This window comes from Vulpes vulpes, chromosome 12 (genome assembly GCF_048418805.1).
Source record: "Vulpes vulpes isolate BD-2025 chromosome 12, VulVul3, whole genome shotgun sequence".
NCBI lineage: Eukaryota > Metazoa > Chordata > Mammalia > Carnivora > Canidae > Vulpes > Vulpes vulpes.
The window spans coordinates 164320381-164341789 of NC_132791.1; the positions used below are offsets into that span (position 1 = coordinate 164320381).

Genomic DNA, 21409 nt, shown 5'->3' on the forward strand with positions numbered 1-21409 from the left:
ATGTTTTGTCCACAGACAGATGTTGCCATGGCAAATGGATGTGCATTTTTTTGTTTCATTTAATGTGGGGCATATTTGCAGTGCTGTGCTGTGTACACAGGTGTCATTTTAATGACTGTATTCAGTCCTATTAATTATCATACTTTTCTATTATTTTTGGTTTTCCACTTTCACGAGCAATATCACAAATGAGTATCTTTATACATATAGCTTTTTTTTTCCTCCTTTGAATTGCTTCCTTAGGACAAATTACCAATTTGTCCTAATTACCAATTTCCCCAAATTACCAGACCTGAGATCATGGATCTTTCTCTTGATTTTGATGCGTGGCCTTCAATGGGCCATGAACTGAACATCCTAGGAGATAGTTGGGATAGAATTTTTTTGATAGGGTAGTTGGCTCACTTTTCTGATGACAGCAGAAGAAATCAGGAGTCTCCCTTTTTATAGAAGGGAATTTCCAGAGACCTTTGCCTTTCATTCTTCCATGTCTATTCGGTTTTCCTCCATTGGCGATTTTTTTTTTCATTCTTAAATATTCAAAATAAAAGATATTGCTCTATTAACTAATATGGCTTCAAGGGAGGCACATTTAAAATGGGAGACAGTCAAAAGAAGAAGGGAAGAAACAAAGAACAGAGGGAGGCAGAAGCAGATAGACAAGGAGTAAGGCAGCTCATGTCCTTAGCATACCTGTCAAGCAGACATTGGGATGCCTTTTGCACAATTTCACAGCACTTTGTTATTTCATCAATTCTCGGCCTTCACTCCTTCCACCCCTTTTTCTCCTGTTGCCGGAGCTTGGGGTGTCAGACCACCCTCCAGACAAGCCCTTCCTAATCCTGGGCAGGGTTTTGGAGATGTCCTGCTTGGCTGGCCTCTGGCTTCTGGAGATTTCCCTCCCATTCCTGTTTTGGATACAGGTTCCTCCTCCAACTGATCCCACTGTACAGTAGCTTCACAATGTGCCACTTGGATTGCACAGGTCTCCTTTTTGCTGTGGCTGACATGCCTTTGCTGTGCTGCAGAGATTCTGCCCTACAAACTCTGGTGGCCACCAGGGACAGAGGATGCTGGGTCTCCAGGGGAGACACACTGAAGTGGTTCTTATGAAAAGTTCTGTTTTTTGGAAGAACAGCTCACCCATCCTAAAATTGTACCTGTTAGGGGGACCTTGTGCCAGTCTGTTTTCCATCTGGTCTATGGCTTCAGTTCTTTGTCAAGAAAGTTCTTATAGACAGAAGGTTTCAAGGTGGGGGTGCTGGGATCCCTTCTTCTCAGCTGGTAAGAGCAGAGGATTGGGGCATTTTGTGGCAGGTAGGGCCCATGTTTTCCCTCATTCATCTTGCCCTGCCAACTCTTGCCAGGGGTCTTGGCCTAATTCCTTTCCCACCTCATTCTTGCCTCCCTCACTTCCATTTTCCTCAGCACAGCTGAAGTAATTTTTGTAGAGCATAAAGTCAGGCCATATTAATCTCCTGCTTCTTGTCGAGTGGCTTCCCATTGCAGTGATAATAAAACCTGGTTCCTTGGGCAGCCCAGTGGCTCAGTGGTTTAGCACCGCCTTCAGCGCAGGGTGTGATCCTGGAGACCCCGGATAGAGTCCCACGTCCGGCTCCTGGAGCCTGCTTCTCCCTCCGCCTGTGTCTCTGCCTCTCTCTGTGTGTCTCTCATGAATAAATAAATAAAATCTTTAAATAAATAAATAAATAAATAAATAAATAAATAAATAAATAAAAAAAACCTGGTTCCACACTGCAGCTACAAGGCCCTGCCAGATTGGCCTCACTGCTTCTCCCAGTCATCTCCCCTCTGGGTTCTTGACTCCAGTTTACCTGATCTTCTGCCTCAGGGCCTTTGCACTTCCTGGTCCAGTGAACCCTATTTCATGGATCGTTGCCTGATCTTCCTTTGGGCCTCAACTCCAATATAGCTCACTTGAGCACCCTCCCCTGACCTGCCATCCAAAGGATATCCTCCCTCCCTGCAAGTCCCTTTTATTTCATTACAACTCTTTTCTTATCTGAAGTCATCTTGTTTATTCATTTTCCTTTTTTCTTTTTTTTGATTTTCTCCTGTTAGACTAAAAACTCCGTAGAATCAGGGATGGTGCCTGTCCCATTCCCTGATGCTCAGATAGATATTTGCTGCATGAATGAATGAATAGGACTTATAGCCTGCAGCATCTTGGGCTGCAGGGGGGCCCATTATGTCCTTTTTCCTGCGGGTCTCTGGGAAGATGTGGTTATTGAGTGATCTCTGGGCTTGTCCCTGGATGCCAGAGCAAGAGGTGGTTTCTAGAAAGCTCCTTTAAGGCAAACATCCAGGAGCTCTGCTGGGAAGTGGGGCCTCTGGGTAAAGCACCTTTGGAATTTAGCTATGAAGTGCCCATGTGCATCCACTTTCCACATAAGTTAGGCAACAGGAAAAGCATCTGCTTCATTCTCCACGGAAGAGAGTCTGGGCAACAGAGCACTCATTAGAAGGACTGTTTGAGGCTGAAAAATACCTGAAATCCAGCCCAGGTCAGGAGGCCTAACTGGACTCTGCTCTGTTCGGCATGGTGCAGAAAGCCAGCATATGTGGCTCCCTGACCCTTGTCAGAGTGGGTACTGGTCTTGGTTCCTCCCAGCCTGGGTTGATGGTAGATATTGGACAATATGTGTAACCACCTTGGAGATGTTTCTGAGACTCCTCTCGAGCTATTTGGGTGGTAACTCTTGGCTCTGAAACCAGGTTTTGAACAGATGTTTTGTCCTAGAGTTAACAGGAGCATCTCTCTCTATGGACAGATTCCTAGCCCTGACCTCGAGGGGCCTTTAGACTCTTGCTCTAGAATAACATGTGGATCTCGAGTAACATGAGAAGGTACGTGGCATGTCTTGCCCAGGGCGCCCCTAGGGAGGATGTTTATTGCTCAGATAAGCAGGATACAACTTCCCTTCTCCCTGCTGCCTGTCCCCTGCTCAGAGCCAGCTGAGAGTGACTCATGTGTTCCCTTGGGAAGCTGTTCCCCAGGGCATGTGATTCTAGCACCAAAAAGCCTGTCTTTACATTGACAGATGCTGGGCAGTGGCTTCTACTCAGAGTGTCAGCCACATTTGTGATAGCCACTAGAAAGATCCGTGGAACCCTAACAGACTCAGGAAACAGACCCTAGCTCACAGCCCTAACATGGTAAAACTTCAAAAGAAATGAGAGGGACGCTTCAGGAGTCCCGGGCTTAGCACAGGCCACCAGCCGAGGGGGACTAGCACATGGGTTGCCACCTCATTCCCAGTCTGGAGCAAACTTTGGGATGCTATATCCCTTGCTTGCCCTCCTCTCTTAGGAATAAATTAGGGCCCTAGGGGCGCCTGGATGGCTCAACCAGTTAAACATCCGTCTCTTGATTTCGGCTCAGGTATGATGTCAGGGTCCTGAGATGGAACTCTGCATCGGGCTTCACGCTGGGCATGAAGCCTGCTTGAGATTCTCTCCCTTTCTCTGTCCCTCTTCCCCCCCAAATAAAAATCAACTTCAGTTTTAAAAAAAGACGAAGAAATTAAGGCCCTTGAAACAGGGAAGGGTGATGGCAGCACACATGCTCTTACGAAATCTTGGGAGAAACTCCTCTGCTGGTGGCTCAGGACGCAGACATTGGCAGCAGGAGAAACTGTGCCTCGACCTCGGCCCAGAGAAGGTGTGTCTAACTGGGCACATCTCAGAGCAGCTGGCGGAGAGGTGGTGGCTCCTGGGCCTGAGACCCCCAGCTGGGAACGCCCCGCCATCACACAGCTGTGCCGTGGATTGGGCTGGCCAGAAGTGGGAAGGTGAAAGGAAGGAATGGTGCTCCTTCTTGTCCAATGTCTGATATTTTATTCATGATTCAGAGGAGGACTGACAGGAAAGTCTGCCTCGAGAGTCTGGCTGACTCAGCAAGCAAGGAAGGATTGCTCATGGTTCATCTTTGGTTGATGCCACTCTGGTGCCTCCAGGGGGTCCTGGCCCTCACATACCCTCTGTCTCCAGGCCAGCTCACATGTCTCTGGAGGTAGCCTCCTGACCCCAAATGATACCTCGGGAACCCCAAAGACCTCTCCTCTAAGCTCCACGCTAGGGACCACTCCCTGGCTCTCTTCATGGGGATGCTCACTTAAGCAGCTCAGATTCACCATGTCTGAAATGGACCTCTTGCCATTTTGTTGCCTCCAGATCTGTTTCTCCCTCATATTTCCCCATCTCAGTGTATTTCCACCAGCCTTCCGGTCTTCCCAGCCGCACTGGCTGTCATCCTTGCATCCTCCCCCAGAACGTCCCTTCTCATCCACCAAGCTTCTAATGTATCTTGATTCCCTGCCTTTCTCATCACCAGGGGCATGAACCCCCTGCCACCACTCCCCATGTGCTTGCTCCTCTCTGAGCTTCACACTGAGCCAGGGGCTTCATTTTGGATACAAGTTAGATCCTGTGGCTCCTGTGCTAAGACTGCCCACACCACTCTTGGAGTGACACCCAGGCGTCTCCCCTGTAAAGGCTCCGGACTTGGCACCTGCTGACTTTCTCAACTCATCTCACCCCATGCCCTCCCCGCCCTGCCCTATTCACACGCTCCAGTGGCCTGCCTTTCGTCTGCTCTGGACACGACTGGTGCACTCTGGTCCTCTGCTCCAGTGTCCTCTTCTCAGAGGGGCTTTTCCTGGCTTCCCTGCAGGGAAGGGAAGGCTTTCCAGCCTTCCCTGCAGGCTGTCCTCCATTACATCACCATCTGGCGTATGCTGTCTTCACTGTGTTGATAAAATGTGTAATCTTGGAGTATAGGCTTAATCCACCACTGTGTGCTAGCACCTTGCACAACTCCTGGCACTTAATAAATGTGAGTTTAAACTAATATATCTCACACTGAGTCCTATGTATGAAATATCAAATCCAGTAATACATGGGTGCTAGTTATTCCCACGAGATGAAATTACAAACAGTAATGTGAATTCCTCTATTCAGATTCAGGAGATTAATTGGGAGAACATGGGGTCTTGTGAGAAATAACTGGAAGGTTGGCAGCCAATGATATAAAGGTTGGAGCTCAGTGATATGATTGCTGAAGAACTTTCTTGGGGGAGGGGACTGATATGCTTTTAGGCTAAGCAATAGGAATCTGGTACCCAGAAAATTTCTATAGTTGGCCTGTCAGGCCCTATCCACAGCATCTTGTTTTCCCAGAGTTCCAAACAATGGCAAGACTCTAGAAATTGTATTTCTAGAGGTACTGAACCCACTATCCAGCAGAAAGAGCCATCAGATGACAGCTCTGTGTGCCTCTAGATGACAGCACAAAGGTCAGAGATGGCTCTTAGAGGCAGGCCAATTTCCAAGGAAAGAACTTTCAAAACACTAGAAGCTTCCTAAAATGGAACATGCAGCTGCAAGTGCCAAAAAAAACCCAACTCAAACCGCTCTAAGTTTAAAAGGGGGGGGGGCGGATGGGGAGCGGAAGGCAGGGAGAGGTTTTGGCTCATAGAACTGAAAGGTCCAGGGATAGTGTGTAGCTTCAGGCATGCCTGGATCCAGGGATTCAGAGGATGTCTTCAGGACCCCGCTAGTCAACGCTCAGCTCCGCTCTCCTACTTATTTTCTCAGTTTCCACTCCTAAGAGCAGCAGGAGGTGGCCGCCATCAGTCCTAGGTGAATATTCTATCTTTTCTGCTCCCCCAGGAGGAAGTACCCAAAGAAGTCCAGATGTCAAAACCCACTGGACTGACTTGACATTCCCATGCCCATCCTGGAATCGCTGTAGCCAGGAGATGACATACAGTGATTGGCTGGGCCTCAGGCCCATTCCCAACTCTAATCCAATCCCTGTGGCCCCGGGGGAAATTCAGGGCTCTGATTGGCTGGGTCTGAGTCTCAGGCCATGCTAGTGGCCAGATGTGAAGCCAACTCCTCTAAACCCCTCAGACTGAGGCTGTGTTGAATTTGTGAAAAGTCCCCAGCAACCAGATCAAGAACCTGGAAATTACCAGCACCCAGAAGCCCCCTCATACCGCCTTTCCCCTGGGGTAACTGCCCTCCTTCTGGGGAGACACCTGTCTTTTCTTCTGCCAACATAGATCAGCTCTGCCTGTGTTTGTTCTCTGTATAATTGGAATCATGAGCACAAACTCTTCTGTGCCTGACTTTTGTTCAGCTTCATGTTTATGAGATTCACTTACATTGTTTTGTGTATTTGTAGATGGTTCCTTCTCCTTGGTATGTAACATTCCACTGGGAAAAGATACTGTAATTTATTTCTCCATTATACTGCTGATGCACATTTGGGAAGTTTCCAGTTTGGGGCTATTATAAATGGCAGCGCTGGCTGTAGATACTCTTGTTTGTGTCTCTTGGTGCACATGGACTCCTGTTTCTGTTGAGTGTATACCTAGGAGTGCAATTTATTGCTGGGTCACAGGGCACACGTGTGCTCAGCTTTGGTGATACCTTGCCAAAAGTAGATACTTCGCCAAAGTGGTTGCACCAATTTGCATTCTTGGAGCAGTTCTAAAGTCCCTGGATTAGGGATGCCTGGGTGGCTCGGTGGTTGAGCTTCTGCCTTCGATTCAGGGCATGATCCCTGGGTCCTGGGATTGAGTCCCACATTGGACTCCCCTCCGGGAGCCTACTTCTCCCTCTGCCTGTGTCTCTGCCTCTCTCTCTCTCTGTGTGTCTCTCATGAATAAATAAATAAAATCTTAAAAAAAAAGTTGCTGGATTAGTTGGCATCTTTGTTCCAGACACTGCACAATGATAAGTCTGAGCTTCGTAGAGTTGGGGCTTGTTAGCAGTCATACTTGGGTCCTGCACCTGCAAAGAGAGAGAAGGCTCCTGCTTCCTCCTGACCCATCTCTGGCATTTGATTATGTCCTGCCCACACCATCCTGGGTCTTCATTTCTTAGGCATGACCTTTATACATGAAAATATTTCCGTGCATCCCAGATGGGTGAGTGAAGCAAAGGCTTCATCCCACACAGCACTAAGAGGCAGAAGAGCAAGGGGGCACAATTGTCTCAGGTTCCACCCCTTTGGCTGGAGTCCCAGGGAGCTCATGCCACGTGTGCTCATCTTCTCCTTGGGATCCAAGTGGCCAAACGTGTTCTTGTGCTCCTGACTTCCTGAGCATGGCAGAAGGACATTTATCATTGTAAGTGGATCCTCCAGGATTCCTGCCTGCCCTCCCATTTTGAATCAAAAAGAAAGCCTTTGGCCTGGCCAGTCTTAGAAAGAGGAACCCAGAGTAGGATGTGGTTTTACAATCAGAGGAAGTGGATCCCAGCAGTGGTAACATGGTAGCACAGTGTGATGCACGTATCCTGCTGCTCCAAGCAGATTCTGCGTCTAGCCCTTCTGGAGGCTGAGGTCTGGGCTTTATTGGCAGAACCACCAGAAGAATAGCTCTCATAAACTGAAAAATTCCTTTCAGTTATTTTTCAAAGTCATTTAAATGTAGGAGGATGTGACCCTAGAGTGGGAAGTATTTTTCTCAAGAATAAATATCATAAAACACAGAGGACAGTATTTGACTACATCAGCATTACGAACTTGTCCTCTCAAAAAGGTGCCATAAATAAAGGGAAAAGATGACTTGGACCAGAAGAAGATATTTCCAACTCTTTTAATCAACAGAGGAATTGAATCTAGAAAAAAAAAAAATATATATCACCCTATAAACCAATGAGAAAAAGATAACCCCACAGAGGTTTATCTTCTTTGCAGAAGATAAACATTTTATGGATAATCAGGGAAATACAAATTAAAACAACAAAAGAGCATTAAAACAACTGCCTGTCAGTTTGGCAGAAATGAGTGAATTTGACGATACTATGTGCTGATGGAGGTATGGAGAGTAAGCAGTGGACAGTGGTGCCATTGCTAATGGGCACCACTACTTGATATAAAGCTCAGGGTGTTGTTCTAGATGTCATAGGTGGTGACTGTGATCTGACAGTTCCGCTGGACCTGTGCTGTCCAGTGTGGCGGCCCCCTGCTACGTGTTGCTCTTAAGCACTGAGAATGTGGACAGTAACTAAGGAACAGCGTTTTTAAGTATTTTATTTAATTTTGATTCATCATATGTAAGAATGGATACTCAACTCATTTCTTGGAAAACTTTTCAGTATGTTTGGAGCAACTTCAGTCTGTGGACCTAGTTTTTCATCTGTTAAGTGCATGACATCGACATACAGATGAGGTGTTTCTGATGGAAATCTTGTGTCCAAACTGCAATGTGCTGGAAGTAAAAAATACACGCCAGCTTTCAAAGACCTGATGTCCAAAAGAAGAATGTAAAATGCCTCATTAGTAATTTTGCTATGTTGATGACATTCTGAGATGACTAGATTTTGGGTATATTGGGTTAAACAAAATGTAGGACTCAACTTAATTTTATCTTTTTTACTTTTTTTTTTTAATGTGGCTACTAGCAACTTTGACTTTACAACATGTGTTTCGCATTGTATTTCTTTGGACAACACTCATCCAGACTCTACACAGGGGCAAAGTGAGATGTCTGAGGATACACATTGTAGCATTGTTTGTAATAACCTAAAAGAGTAGAAACAAACCCTGGGGTTCATCAACAAGAGAAGGGGTAAATAAATTGTGGTTTATGGACACAGCGAAATACCACAGGAGTTACAATAAATGAGCTAGAGCTACATGTATCAGCATGGATAAGCCTAAAGAATGGAATGTGGACTGTCAGAAGCAGGTTACAGAAGACTCGCTATTTGCTCTTCAAAGTTTGAAAGCATGCAAAAATATTAGGAATTGTTTGTGGATACATATTAGTACAAGAAAAGTATAAAAACATGCTTGGAAATTATAAACAACCAGAATCCAGATGGTGGTAGCCTGGAGCGGGGGAGAGACTCAAAAGACCTTTAATTGTGTCTATAGCATTTTGTTATGGGGAGGGGTTGCTATGACTTAGATATTTCAACAAATTTTTTGATGGCCAAAGCCATTTTTAAGCCACTTGGTTTCTGGTTAGAAAGTTTCCAAGAATTACTGGAAGTAATTCCTGGGTTGTCCTAGATTGTCTGACTAGCGACCTTGCCATCCCCCACCTCTGACAGCTGGTGCCCATGGAGGGAAGTCTCCCACATGTGTATGTTCTTGAGAAAACGTGATTTGGAATGGGTGTGTTGGTGTCTTGACTTTGGGTCACTATGGTGAGGGATGCAGAGTGTGATGAGAGGTGAGGTGGGGTCTGGGGGCAGTGGGAGCCACAAGCCACCCCAGGCAGGACGAGGCCCAGGAGGAGGTGAGCTTTGGGTGCTTATGGGAGGGAACGTCCCTTCCCCAACCTCCTGCCACCAAAGCTCCTGCCATGCTGTTTTCCAGAGGATCCTTTCCAAGGATTCAGTCGGCACCCTTGGGATGGCCCATTTTGCCTTTCCTTCCTTTTCAGGAAAGCTGGTGTCTGAGAAGTGAAGAAGCAGGATGCCCCCTGGGGTTGACTGCCCCATGGAATTCTGGACCAAGGAGGAGAATCAGAGTGTGGCTGTTGACTTCCTGTTGCCCACTGGGGTCTATCTGAACTTCCCTGTGTCTCGGAATGCCAACCTCAGCACCATCAAGAAGGTACACGATCCTGACCTTAGAGCTTGGAACTCAGAGGGAAAGACAGACAGACACTGGGGCTCAGATTTGAGATCGTACAATACTAATTGTAAAAGATGGATAATATCTAAAATTGGTTTAGAAGCTTATAGTTAGAGCCCAGCTGGCATTTTGAATTCAGCTTCCCCCTTTATCATGGCAGGATTACACTCCCTGGATTCCACTGGGAGCCCCAGGGTGTGGTTCCCATGGTGGCTTTTCCTTCTCTCCATGACTGTGCCATCATTTCTGGAACCACTCCCTGTCCACGGCCACTTAAAAGAGTCTTATCAATCTTTTCTCTGTAGAGCTGTCATCATAGTAAACATCATCTTTGGAAAGAGTTTTTGGTTTTGCTGAATAATTTTCAGGGTGGATTACTGAGTCAAAGGGTTAGCCATCTGGAAAATATTTGGTAGATATTGTCTTGTGATCTTTCAAAGGGCTTGTCCCACTTAGGAAGTGTGGGGTTTAGTAGGTCATGCCCACTTTAGAGGACAAGTCCTCAGCTCAAAATTTTAAAAGTTTATACTTGGGAGCAGGACCAAAAAAGGGAAAGAAGCAGTGGATCATCCCTGAGTTTTTGTTTTGCTTTTTAATCTCCCCTTCCTGGGAGATTTCTTTAAAAATTAAATTGCTGATTTTTTTTTTTCCATTTCAAAAGCAATATGGACACATTGATTTGGGAAAATAGGAAAAAGTAAAAGGAAAAAAAAATCACCTGTGATCCAGCCCTTAGGAGACAACCACAGTTAACACTTCGGCTGTTTCCTGTTTTCTATGGAGTGTTTTTTTTTTTTTTTTGTAATAATTCTGATTATGAACTTTGAGATTATTTTTTTCTGAGTTAACATTGTAACATCTTTTTCAAGTGATTAACTCTATTTTAAGGGTAATCTGATTTTTCTGAACCACACATGCATGCTACTACAATTCCAACAGTGCAGAAATGGGAAACACATGGGTTCCTACACACACTCCAATTCAACTTTAATTCCTTCATACTTTTATTTATACAAGAGGCCAGCTAGTAAATATTCTAGGCTTTGCTGGCCATCTGGTATTTGTGGAAACCACTCAACTCTGCTGGGGTAGGGCCAGAGCAGCCTCACACAACATGTAAATGAGTGGGCCTGGCTGTCTTCTAAGAACTTAGGAGTGGACCAGGTTTTGCCTGTAAACTCTAGTTCCTTTTATCAAATCCTGGTCTCTACTGGTTACTATGTTTATTAGAGTTGTTTTTATGGAAATGGACTTGAATCACATCTCCTGTTACATACCTTGGGTTTTTTTTTCCTCTACTTTGCGTGTCTCTTGGAACTTTCTATGCCTATTCATACAGGTATCCCTAGATTCTGGGTCATGACCCTTACCTCCAAATTGTCCCTTTGTGCTGACAGACCATAATTATCCATCCCCCATGGAAGACAAATAGGGCTGTTTTCTCCTTTTCCATCTTCTCTGTGACTCAGTGGTGAACACCTTTGCACTAAAGCTCGACCATTAGATGGCTCTGCCAGGGGCCTGTGGGACCCCTCGTCCTTGAGGCATACACTAACACAACCCATGAAGGATTTTATGGCTCTCTCTGGGGACTCAACGTTTCTGAATTAGTAGCCAACATTTAGAAATCAGGGTGATGAACCCCAGAAGGATTAGCTGGGGGGTGCCTGGAGGTCACGTCCTGCTGGCTGTCTCTCAAGGGTAACATACAGGGGAGACTGTGGACTGACTTTTAGCATATACCAGGCACCCTCCACAGAAGGGCAGAAATGGAGACTCCTGGTGACCCAAGTGGTCAGGGCTCAGGGAGTCTGGAGAGGACAAGGTTTGGGTATCTTGCCTTTGCCCTCTGGTCAGGGTCATGCAGGGTGGGACACCCAGACTGAGGCCAGCCTCTGGCCAGCTCCGTCTCCTTGTGGCCCTGCTCACCTTGGCTGGAGGGGCTGACCGGCCTTCGTCCCCTCAGGTGTTGTGGCACCGAGCCCAGTATGAGCCACTCTTCCACATGCTCAGCGACCCTGAGGCCTATGTGTTCACCTGCGTCAACCAGACTGCGGAGCAGCAGGAGCTGGAAGATGAGCAGCGGCGGCTATGTGACATTCAGCCCTTCCTGCCAGTGCTGCGCCTGGTGGCCCGAGAGGGTGACAGGGTGAAGAAGCTTGTCAACTCACAGATCAGCCTCCTCATCGGCAAAGGTAACCCGCGTGCAGGTGGGGCAGCCCCAGCCCTGGCCCTGGCCTCCCTGCTGACCCAGCCTCCCCACCTCTCAGGCCTCCATGAGTTCGACTCCTTGCGGGACCCCGAGGTGAATGACTTTCGCACCAAGATGCGCCAGTTCTGTGAGGAGGCGGCTGCCCGGCGGCAGCAACTGGGCTGGGAGGCCTGGCTTCAGTATTGCTTCCCCCTGCAGCTGGAGCCCTCGGCCCGGAGCTGGGGGCCTGGCACCCTGCGGGTCCCCAGCCGGGCCCTCCTGGTCAACGTCAAGTTCGAGGGCAGCGAGGTGAGCCCCTGGCTCCTGCTGGGGACTCCAGCCCATTTGCAGTGTCCAGGCTGCTGTGCCTGCAGGGGATGCTTCCCTGTGAGACTTCCCCATCCCCCACCAGCATCCCAAACTCACCCTCCTCCCAGTGGGGCATCCATGCCTGCAAGGGACTCAGGCAAATATCCCACCGGGAAAGGTGGGTAAGGCAGACTGACCAGGTGGCCTTGGTCATTGGTCCATCCATTCATTCAGTAAGGATTTCCTAGGTGTCGGCAGTGTGTGTTCATCAGACTCTGCCTCGAGTTGCAGGCGATGTGGGGGGACCTATTACAGACACCTAGGCAGCTCTGACCCTCCCTCCTCCCCGCAGGAGAGCTTCACCTTCCAGGTGTCCACCAAGGATGTGCCGCTGGCGCTGATGGCCTGTGCCCTCCGGAAGAAGGCCACGGTGTTCCGGCAGCCGCTGGTGGAGCAGCCGGAGGACTACACGCTGCAGGTGAACGGGAAGCACGAGTACCTGTATGGCAGCTACCCCCTCTGCCAGTTCCAGGTAAGGGGTGGGGTGTGGGAGAGACCCTGCGCTCAGGTCCTGGGGTCCCCGTAGCCTGTGCCAGGGCCCAGGTGGTATGGCACAGGCCTTTGGCAGCTGGGCCTTTGGCCCCTCTCCAGCACGATGGGACAGGCCTTTGGGTGTCACAGCAACAGTGTCCCCTTGCTGGGCTGTCCTCCCTGTGAGCACGAGGAGGGCTCCATCCTCAGGATATGGGTGGGGGCAGAAGAGTCCTCAGGACAGGCCTGGAGGGCCTGGGATAGGCGGTGGTCAGTGTCGGGGAGTCCTCGGGTGGCCAGTTACCCAGAGAATATTGGGGCTGCCCTTCGACCACTCACTCTGCCCCCCTATCTCAGTACATCTGCAGCTGCCTGCACAGCGGGCTGACCCCCCACCTGACCATGGTGCACTCCTCCTCCATCCTCGCCATGCGGGACGAGCAGAGCAACCCTGCCCCCCAAGTCCAAAAACCACGCACCAAACCACCCCCCATTCCCATGAAGAAGGTGAGCCGGTGCCTTCTGCTTACCCTCCTGTCTGTCCCTTCCTCCCTGCCACTGTTCAACCCTAGAGCACAGTGGCAACCGCTGTGGGCTGGCAGTGGGTCCAGGGCCCCTCATCTCATGCTCCTTGGTTGCTCAGTGTTGAGAGTTGGGCCTGGAACTTGGCCAGCGCCCACAACGCTGGTGTGCTGGGTTGCGGGGTGCTGTCTGAGCTTCCCCCCGGCCCGGCTCTCGGGCTACCCTTCTCATGTCCTCCCGTCCCCCTGTGCTAGGCAGAGGGAGAACTCCATGCCCTGTGGAGCTAGGGGTCCTGGGGCACCTGCACGGCAGGTTTGCTGGCAAAGGGCAGTATTGTGGGTGGACACCTGAGCCTTGTCACAAACCGGCAACACTCTCACCCTACCCACGAGTGGCTATGGGCCTTGCTGGTGGCCAGGGTGCCAGCCATGGGAACCTCCCCTGGATTCCTCTGCTTTGACGGCCCCCCTCCCCCCCCGCCCCCTCCCCCCAGCCTTCTTCCTTGTCCCTGTGGTCCCTGGAGCAGCCTTTCTGCGTGGAGCTGATCCAGGGCAGCAAAGTGAATGCCGATGAGCGGATGAAGGTAGGGGGCTCCTGGGGGGGAGGGGGGATGTTTTCCGCACAAACAAGGTGGCTGTGGTCTAAAGGGGTGGCAGAGGAAGAAGGGGGGGGTCACATGAAAGCCACCTGACCACATTACCCAGCATCCCTGCCTGGGGTGGTTGTGAGCCGCTTCAAAACAGGAAGGGGGGAGGGGAGCAGGCTGGCCGGCCAGAGAGGCTAATTCGTAGAAACCAGGCCCAGTGAGTTCTGGGTATTTGACTTTGGTGGAAGTTGTGGGGCCAGACCCAGGCCCAGGGATGTGGGAACTACAGTCTAGGAGGTGACAGGTGTGGGAGAGGAGGAGGTCCGGCTTGTCCCCAGGGCCATGGGACTCCCAGGGGGCCCTCGGGAGGTGTGCTGCCTGGACCCCTAGGGGCCGAGCCCTCTCTGGGCCGTTCACACACCCATCTCCCTCAGTTCTCAGGACAACCAGCAAGGTGCTTATTTCATTGTCCCATCTGTTGGACGTTACACCTGAGTCCTCAGAGGTCGAGAGTCCCATGTGGAGCACTTTTTCTTGGGCTGATTTCATAAGCCTGGCACGTCTGGGTTTCCCTGATAGCATGGAGCACTGGCCGGAGAGCCTTAAGGGCCGTGATGGTGGAGTCAGAGGAGGCAGGGAGGGGTGTCCAGGTGGCACGAAGTCCTTCCCTGCCCACGGGGCTCATCCAATTCTGAGCAGTGGGAGGAGTTCTTGGGAATCAAAGCAAGAAGGGCCCCCTGGAGTTTCCAAACCCTGGTGGGGACACTGAAGCCCCAAGCAGGGCAGGGACATGCCCTGAAGTCCCACAGAGTTGTGGGGAGCCCATACACAGCCCGCGGTGCCCTCCCCTTTACCCTGTGGCCCTGTGACCCAGCAAGCAGTCAGCTGGCCCTCTTCTGTGCCACTCTTCCGAGCGGGAAGTGGGTTTTAGGCCCTTGTGAAAGGAGGACGTTTCAGAGCTTTGAGCCTTACGTGGGTGGGAGGACCTTGGAGAGGCGAGGGAGGCTGAGCCTCGGCCACCCGTCACCTACACCTGTGTCTTCCCCAGCTGGTGGTGCAGGCTGGGCTTTTCCACGGCAATGAGACGCTGTGCAAGACGGTTTCGAGCTCGGAGGTGAGCGTGTGCTCAGAGCCTGTGTGGAAACAGCGACTGGAGTTCGACATCAACGTGTGTGACCTGCCTCGCATGGCCCGTCTCTGCTTTGCACTTTATGCTGTGATCGAGAAGGCCAAGAAGGCTCGCTCGACCAAGAAGAAGTCCAAGAAGGCGGTGGGTGGGCCAGGCTGGGAGGCGGGGGCCAGGCCTCCGGAGCGGGCATGCTGCGGCTCAGGGCCACTCCCAGCAGGCACATGCCCTGGGCATGGGGTCCCTCGGAGGGCTGGCAGGCCCTGGGTCCCCACCCCGGCCACCACCCCTGCCATGTGATGGCTCTGGGTTCTAGGGCTGGTGAGCAGGGTGACTCAGAACATCGGGCCTGAGCCATTAGGCCTGATGGGAACCCGCAGGCAGCTCTGTGGCGTGGCAGGACCGAGACACTGTCCTCACAGGGAGCAGGGTGGCCTGAATCAGCAGCCCACAGGGAAGGAGTGGTAGGTCGGCACTGAGTCACCAGGCCCAGGATGTGACTGGCCACTGAGCCATGCCAATTGAGCTACCGCTGAGCTGGGCTAGCCTTCTGGGGCTGGTGTGGTTGGCTTGGGGATAGGGATGGATCTGAGAGCAGGGGGTAGGGATGCATCTGAGGGCAGGGGGTAGGGATGCATCTGAGGGCAGAGGGTAGGGATGCATCTGAGGACGGGGTAGGGATGCATCTGAGGGCAGGGGGTAGGGGTGCATCTGAGGGCAGGGGGTAGGGATGCATCTGAGGGCAGGGGGTAGGGGTGCATCTGAGGGCAGGGGGTAGGGGTGCATCTGAGGGCAGGGGGTAGGGATGCATCTGAGGGCAGGGGGTAGGGGTGCATCTGAGAGCAGGGGGTAGGGATGCATCTGAGGGCAGGGGGTAGGGGTGCATCTGAGAGCAGGGGGTAGGGATGCATCTGAGGGCAGGGGGTAGGGATGCATCTGAGGGCAGGGGGTAGGGGTGCATCTGAGGGCAGGGGGTAGGGATGCATCTGAGGGCAGGGGGTAGGGGTGCATCTGAGGGCAGGGGGTAGGGATGCATCTGAGGGCAGGGGGTAGGGGTGCATCTGAGAGCAGGGGGTAGGGATGCATCTGAGGGCAGGGGGTAGGGATGCATCTGAGGGCAGGGGGTAGGGGTGCATCTGAGAGCAGGGGGTAGGGATGCATCTGAGGGCAGGGGGTAGGGATGCATCTGAGGGCAGGGGGTAGGGGTGCATCTGAGGGCAGGGGGTAGGGATGCATCTGAGGGCAGGGGGTAGGGGTGCATCTGAGGGCAGGGGGTAGGGATGCATCTGAGGGCAGAGGGTAGGGATGCATCTGAGGACGGGGTAGGGATGCATCTGAGGGCAGGGGGTAGGGGTGCATCTGAGGGCAGGGGGTAGGGATGCATCTGAGGGCAGGGGGTAGGGATGCATCTGAGGGCAGGGGGTAGGGGTGCATCTGAGGGCAGGGGGTAGGGATGCATCTGAGGGCAGGGGGTAGGGGTGCATCTGAGGGCAGGGGGTAGGGATGCATCTGAGGGCAGGGGGTAGGGGTGCATCTGAGAGCAGGGGGTAGGGATGCATCTGAGGGCAGAGGGAGCTGAGAGGTGCTGGACCTTGCCGGCTTCCTCACAGGGAGTCCAGGGGAGGGCAGGGGAGCTTGGCCTGCAGGCTATGCCCACCCTGCAGCTGAGCAAACAGAGGCTGTTCAGCGGCTGGCCCTGACCCGCCCGTGGTCTTTCCCAGGACTGCCCCATCGCCTGGGCCAACCTCATGCTGTTTGACTATAAGGACCAGCTCAAGACCGGTGAATGCTGCCTGTACATGTGGCCCTCCGTCCCAGGTCGGCCCGGTGAAGGGAGAGGCTCGGGGTGCGCGGGCTCCCAGATGGTGGCATCCCCCACGCAACTCCCATCTGTCCCTGTGTCCAGACGAGAAAGGGGAGCTGCTGAACCCCACAGGAACAGTGCGGAGTAACCCCAACACAGAGAGCGCAGCGGCCCTGGTCATCTGCCTGCCTGAGGTGGCTCCCTACCCCGTCTACTACCCCACCCTGGACAAGGTCAGCCTCCTCATCGCTCAGGGTCTGGGACTTGCCCCCGGGGCTCCCCAGAGCATGGTTCCCCTCACCATCCCCTGAGCGGCCCAGGGCTGGGGCTTGGTCACCACACACATTTGGGGACTTCTTTAACTCTCCAGAATCCTAACATGCTCTAGGGCAGTGGTTCTCATTCAGGGCCACTTGGCTTCCCAGGGCACTTGGGGCCATGTCCAAAGACACATTTGGGTGTCATAGCTAATGGGACAGATGCTCTTGGCACCTGTGGGGTAGAGGCTGGGGATGCTGGGCATGAGGCAGCCCTCACCACTGAGAGCAGCCAGGCCCGAGGCCAGGGATGCTGAGGGGTGGACACCCCCCCACACCAGGGCCCTGTCAGGCCTGGCCTGGGGCTGGGGTCTCCACTGAGATCAGGCCGCTTATTGCAGATTCTGGAGCTGGGGCGACATGGCGAGCATGGGCGCTTCAGTGAGGAGGAGGTGAGCTGGGGGCTGTGGGTGGTGGGGCGCTGAGCTGGGCTGCAGCTCACCCTGCCTGCACCCCTCAGCAGCTACAGCTGCGGGAAATCCTGGAGCGGCGGGGGTCCGGGGAGCTGTATGAGCACGAGAAGGACCTGGTGTGGAAGATGCGGCATGAGGTCCAGGAGCGCTTCCCCGAGGCGCTGGCCCGCCTGCTGCTGGTCACCAAGTGGAACAAGCATGAGGATGTGGCCCAGGTGGGGGGGAGGGGCGGGAGTGGGGGTGGGGGGGCGGGCGGGGGAGCCTCCTGCCTGATCACACCTTGACCACCTTGACCACGGGCCCCCCACCAGATGCTCTACCTGCTGTGCTCGTGGCCTGAGCTGCCCGTCCTGAGCGCCCTGGAGCTGCTGGACTTCAGCTTCCCGGACCGCCACGTGGGCTCCTTCGCCATCAAGTCTCTGCGGAAGCTGACGTGAGTCCCGTGGGCCCTGGGCTCCCTGCTCGCCGGGGAGGGCTGCTTGGGCCCCGCCGCCTGGAAGGTGGAGCCCGCGCCCCGGGAAGGACTGAACCCGGCCTGGGGTCTGCTCAGGTGAGGCCCGCCTCCCTTGTCCACAGGGACGATGAGCTTTTCCAGTACCTGCTGCAGCTGGTGCAGGTGCTCAAATACGAATCCTACCTCGACTGCGAACTGACCAAGTTCCTGCTGGACCGGGCCCTGGCCAACCGCAAGATTGGCCACTTCCTCTTCTGGCACCTTCGGTAGTGGACCTGGTGGCCCCCCGTGTCTCCCCAGGACCCCGGGGAGGAGGGGCCCCTGGCCTGCTGGCCTCATGGTCGCCTGGCTGGGTGTGCGGGTGCAGCGAGGCTCAGCCTCCCTTCCTCCCTCCAGCTCCGAGATGCACGTGCCGTCCGTGGCTCTGCGCTTCGGCCTCATCATGGAGGCCTACTGCAGGGGCAGCACCCACCACATGAAGGTGCTCATGAAGCAGGTGAGGCTCAAGCCCTGAGGCCCTGCCCTTTGCCAGGCTCTGGCTGGCTGTTTAGAAGGCCTGCCCACTCTCCCAACACTCCCCCTGCCCAGTCCTTCCTCTGGGCCAGGGCTCAGAGCGCCCCTCCTGGCCTCCTACACCACTGTCCTATTCTCCCTGCCAGGGGGAGGCACTGAGCAAACTGAAGGCTCTAAACGACTTTGTCAAAGTGAGCTCCCAGAAGACCACCAAGCCCCAGACCAAGGAGCTGATGCACCTGTGCATGCGCCAGGAGGCCTACCTGGAGGCCCTCTCCAACCTGCAGTCCCCACTGGACCCCAGTACCCTGCTGGCTGAAGTCTGGTGAGCCCCAAGCCCCCCTGCAGGGCCACCTCCTGCCCTGCCAGACACCTTGCAGAGGGGCCCCTGCTGACTGCTCTCTGGCCCACAGCGTGGAGCAGTGCACCTTCATGGACTCTAAGATGAAGCCCCTGTGGGTCATGTACAGCAACGAGGAGGCAGGCAGTGATGGCAGCGTGGGCATCATCTTCAAGAATGGGGATGGTGAGCAGGCTGGCTCAGGGAGGAATCTGTGGATGCTTGGGCCCCCCACCCTGACGCGTGCCACTCTATGCCCCAGGCAGTGGCGGATGGATAGGGAGGGCAAGCTGGGGAGATGGGGTCCTGGGATACTGGGGCCTGGGTACCCCATCCCCATGCGTGCTGTGCTGCACCCCGAAGGGGGATAGGGGTCCTAGGACTCGGGCCCAGGCAAGGCTGGGAGCTGAGAGCCCACCAGAAACACACTCTTCCTTCTGGGGGACAGACCTCCGCCAGGACATGCTGACTTTACAGATGATCCAGCTCATGGACGTCCTGTGGAAGCAGGAGGGATTGGACCTGAGGTGAGAGGCCCTCCCGTCATCCGTTTGCACTTCCTGCAGGCCTAGGACCCTGACCCCAAGGAGGCGCGCTCTGTCAAAGCCAACATTGCCACCTCAGTTGGAAAAGGGGTTGTTCTAAGAAGAGCAGAGACCAATTTAAAATTAGGGCCCAGAGAGGAGACAGGGCCACAGTAAGAGTGGAGAAGGCCAGGCCTGGCGCTTGGCATCTGTCTGGCTCCACTGTTTCCTGTGCCCCATGCATGCCTGGCTTCCTGCCCTATCTTGGGAAGCAGTGGCATCTTCTTCCAACCACCCGGATTTTTCCCTGAGCAAACCTAAGCTCGGCCACAGCACCACCGTCTCTTCTATGCACCTTGCATGCAGGTGCTGACCTCTCTAAGGAGCTTTCCTTCGGAGTTCCAGGAGTCAAAGACTCCTCCTCAACACCTCTCTTCTCCTTTTTAGCATCTTCTCTGGGTATTTCGGCTGTCTTGAGCTCCCCTGGGCAGGGGCGGGGTGTCAGGCGCCCCCTGGGACGGCCGGTGGCCATGGCATTTCCCTGTCTCTCCTCCCACCTGGCTAGGATGACCCCCTATGGCTGCCTCTCCACCGGGGACCGCACAGGCCTCATCGAGGTGGTGCTTCACTCGGACACCATCGCCAACATCCAGCTAAACAAAAGCAACATGGCGGCCACAGCTGCCTTCAACAAGGATGCCCTGCTCAACTGGCTCAAGTCCAAGAACCCAGGGTAGGCTCTGGGTCCTAGGGGCAGACACCCTCTCCTTTCCAAGACGTGCAGTGTAGTTTAGGAGTCAAAAGTGAGGCACAGGGCCCATGACCATCTCCATGGCTTCTGGGCTCAGCCGAGGAGCAGGTCTGCTCTGTTGAGGTGGGTTAGGTCTCAATCCCCCCACCCTGGTGTCTGTTAGCCATCGCCATGTAAGGACAACTCTCAGCTTAGGAACGTAAAACAGCCACCAGTTATTATGGGCTCACAAATCTGTAGCTTGAGCTGGCTGAGCTGCCTTGTTCTTTGGCCTGGAATCACTCCTGCAACTGTTGGCTGCTGGTTGCTTGACTGGCCCGGATGGCCCCAGTCGTGTCTCCACATGGCCTCCCCTCAGCCATCAGACCAGCCTTGGCTTCCTCCTGTGGCACCGGCTTAGGTTCAAGAGCTGCAAAGTGGTGTTAAGGTCTGGGCTCTGGGATGAGCCTGACACTATCTCCTCCATGGCCCATTGGTTCAAGCAAGTCCTAATGTCCGACTCAAGGGGAGAGGACGTAGCCCCCACTTCTTGGTAGAAGTTGCTGGGAAATGGTCGTCATGGTTTTGAATCCCCCTTCCCACCAACGCGTACACAGGGAGGCCTTGGATCGAGCCATTGAGGAGTTCACCCTCTCCTGTGCCGGCTACTGTGTGGCCACTTACGTGCTGGGCATCGGTGATCGGCACAGCGACAACATCATGATCCGCGAGAATGGGCAGGTAGGGGCAGACAATGGCTCCTTTCCTCTGGCTTTCTCCATCCCTCCGGGCACCCCCTACCCCCATCTAGGCACTCTCCTGTCTGATGCTTCTCCTTCCCTCTTCTTAGCTGTTCCACATCGATTTTGGCCACTTTCTGGGGAATTTCAAGACCAAGTTTGGAATCAACCGTGAGCGAGTCCCGTTCATCCTCACATATGACTTTGTGCACGTGATCCAGCAAGGGAAAACGAATAACAGTGAGAAATTTGAAAGGTGAGGGTGCTCGGGAGGGGGGCACCAGGCTTGCTGCAGGGTTTGCAGGGTCGGGTCCTATAAGAGGAAGCTGGGTGGGGGTGGCCGGAGGGTGTGGGGGCTATTTCCAGGGTGAGAGCAGGGTGGGAATGGCTGGGAGGACCCAGAGCCCTGCCTCCCACCTCCCTCCACCCCTGCACAGATTCCGAGGTTACTGTGAGCGAGCCTACACCATCCTGCGGCGCCATGGGCTGCTCTTCCTCCACCTCTTTGCCCTGATGCGGGCTGCCGGCCTGCCTGAGCTCAGCTGCTCCAAAGACATCCAGTATCTCAAGGTAAATGCCAGGCAGACGGTAGCCCCCACCTCCCCCAGGCCCACCTCTGGGCATTGCGGCCTGTGGAGCCCTGAGCATGGGGGAGCCCACGGGGCATCCTCAGTGTGGCTTCCTCATGCC

At 53.6% G+C, this 21409-nt stretch overlaps 1 protein-coding gene across 8 annotated transcripts in view; it reads left to right on the forward strand.

Moving 5' to 3' along the window:
* The window catches only part of PIK3CD (phosphatidylinositol-4,5-bisphosphate 3-kinase catalytic subunit delta), a 51733-nt gene that overhangs the window by 28866 nt on the left and 1458 nt on the right, over window positions 1–21409 (forward strand). For 5 of the 8 annotated variants that reach the window (XM_072731232.1, XM_072731231.1, XM_026005062.2 and 2 more), the window contains 21 exons: window positions 9426–9598; window positions 11586–11814; window positions 11890–12119; window positions 12472–12651; window positions 13008–13157; window positions 13666–13755; window positions 14807–15028; window positions 16606–16702; window positions 16791–16921; window positions 17347–17397; window positions 17466–17633; window positions 17730–17851; window positions 17995–18138; window positions 18269–18368; window positions 18532–18710; window positions 18799–18911; window positions 19174–19252; window positions 19815–19982; window positions 20597–20720; window positions 20830–20975; window positions 21157–21289. In XM_072731232.1, the coding sequence (XP_072587333.1) occupies window positions 9458–9598; window positions 11586–11814; window positions 11890–12119; window positions 12472–12651; window positions 13008–13157; window positions 13666–13755; window positions 14807–15028; window positions 16606–16702; window positions 16791–16921; window positions 17347–17397; window positions 17466–17633; window positions 17730–17851; window positions 17995–18138; window positions 18269–18368; window positions 18532–18710; window positions 18799–18911; window positions 19174–19252; window positions 19815–19982; window positions 20597–20720; window positions 20830–20975; window positions 21157–21289 (2997 nt within the window). In that variant the 5' untranslated portion in view covers window positions 9426–9457. The remainder of the gene's footprint in view (window positions 1–9425; window positions 9599–11585; window positions 11815–11889; window positions 12120–12471; window positions 12652–13007; window positions 13158–13665; window positions 13756–14806; window positions 15029–16605; window positions 16703–16790; window positions 16922–17346; window positions 17398–17465; window positions 17634–17729; window positions 17852–17994; window positions 18139–18268; window positions 18369–18531; window positions 18711–18798; window positions 18912–19173; window positions 19253–19814; window positions 19983–20596; window positions 20721–20829; window positions 20976–21156; window positions 21290–21409) is intronic. The other 3 variants (XM_072731234.1, XM_072731236.1, XM_072731235.1) reach the window with 1 other exon arrangement.